Source organism: Anneissia japonica, unplaced genomic scaffold (genome assembly GCF_011630105.1).
Source record: "Anneissia japonica isolate Jap-2015-1 unplaced genomic scaffold, ASM1163010v1 scaffold284007_len1578_cov112_single, whole genome shotgun sequence".
NCBI classification, from domain to species: domain Eukaryota; kingdom Metazoa; phylum Echinodermata; class Crinoidea; order Comatulida; family Comatulidae; genus Anneissia; species Anneissia japonica.
The window spans coordinates 1-1,578 of record NW_022689787.1 but is presented as its reverse complement, the minus strand read 5'-3'; the positions used below and the strand labels follow the sequence as shown (position 1 = coordinate 1,578).

The following is a 1,578-nucleotide window of genomic DNA, read 5'->3' as shown; positions in this document are numbered from 1 at the left end:
GTGGGTGTGTAGACAGGTGACTTTTTGATATGATTTGCGCAATAAAAAAAAGCTGTTCACTGTGATATTGTAAAGAAACCTATTGCTGTGGTCACAGTATCAATGTTCCTGTGACAAATAAGTATTTTAGTAAAATGGGCATTACAGTACAGTATCATGATTTCATATCACACCCATATACAGTATTGGCAAATCACTGGACATCATACAATGTCACATTATAAATCATTATAACTGGGACAAAGCCTTTGTCATAATTAATTTTTCAAGGGTGGCTCTTCTAGCTACTGTAAGTTGAACATTTACAGTTACAGTAAAATACGGCATTTTATAATAAATAAAAATATTTAAATAAACAATAAATTATAAATGAAAAATTACATATATACTGGTATATTATCTATGAAAAAATGCTAATGTTGAGTGGACTTGGAGTGGATATAAATTAAATGAAATCAAGTGTGTATTTTCAGGAACTGGACGTGGATTAATGGCCAAGAGGTCATTTAAGGTTTGTGACTTATTTATTATTCAACAATATTTTGTGAGAGCAATTCCAGTGTCATGCTATAAAACAAATATACACTAGACCAGCTTCCAAATAATATATTTACTTGTTCTATATTTTTTGACTTTCTTTTTTTTTTAGCCTGGCGATACTATAGTTAAAGTTCCACCTTGTCTGCTCATTACAACTACCACTGTTCTAAGAAGTGATATTGGACCAGTTATTAAACAGTAAGTCCATCTTAAATCTATACTGTCGAAGAAAAGACCAAAGTATGTTTGCTATGATATGAGCATTCCTCTGTCAGGTTGGCAATTTATATAAGCAAATGATGCATTTTATTGTAATTGTTTAAAATTAGCTATATTAGCATTTTTCAACATATTTGTGTCAATTTACGCATACTGTTTACGCATACATACTGTTGGAATTTTCAATGTGTACCAGTATCTTATTCCTCTGAATAATTATGATAGTAAACTGTGTGATGATGATTTAACAAAACAATGACAAATAGTGACTCAATATTTTTACTTTCAGACATCCAGAATTAACGCCAAGGCAAATGTTGTGTATATTCCTGTTAATTGAAAGGCATAAAGGACGATTATCCTTCTGGAGCCCGTACATCTCTCAACTACCAGATACGTACACAACACCTTCATATTTCACAGATGAAGAACTCAATTCCTTACCACAACATCTCCACCAAAAGTCCTTGTTCCAAATTGAGACAGTTAACGATGAGTTCCAAAAAGTTAAAACATTTTCTGAATGTCTTAAAAGCTTGGATTTGCATTATATCAGGTTGTTCACGTTGGAGGCGTTCAGGTGGGCGTGGTTCGTGATCAACACTAGATCTGTGTACATGGATCCTGATGTTAGCCAATGGAAGAATTCGCATGAGGTTGACTCCTATGCATTAGCACCATTTCTTGATTTGCTGAACCATTCAGCCAAAGCAGAGGTGAGTCATTATTAAATGGTGGTAGAGTATAAACACAATCCATATAATATGGAGAAATATGTGGCACAGTGAGAAAGCTCCAGGCTTCTAATACAATAATGCA

At 33.4% G+C, this 1,578-nt stretch overlaps 1 protein-coding gene across 1 annotated transcript; it reads left to right on the top strand.

The window, feature by feature from the left end:
- Positions 1 to 115: 115 nt before the first annotated feature.
- Positions 116 to 1,475, top strand: LOC117099841 (SET domain-containing protein 4-like; the record flags this gene model as incomplete). The annotated part of the gene is made up of 3 exons (XM_033239368.1): positions 116 to 511; positions 650 to 738; positions 1,049 to 1,475. Coding segments are annotated over exons 1-3 (537 nt in total), but the record flags the coding sequence as incomplete, so codon positions are not given.
- Positions 1,476 to 1,578: the final 103 nt, after the last annotated feature.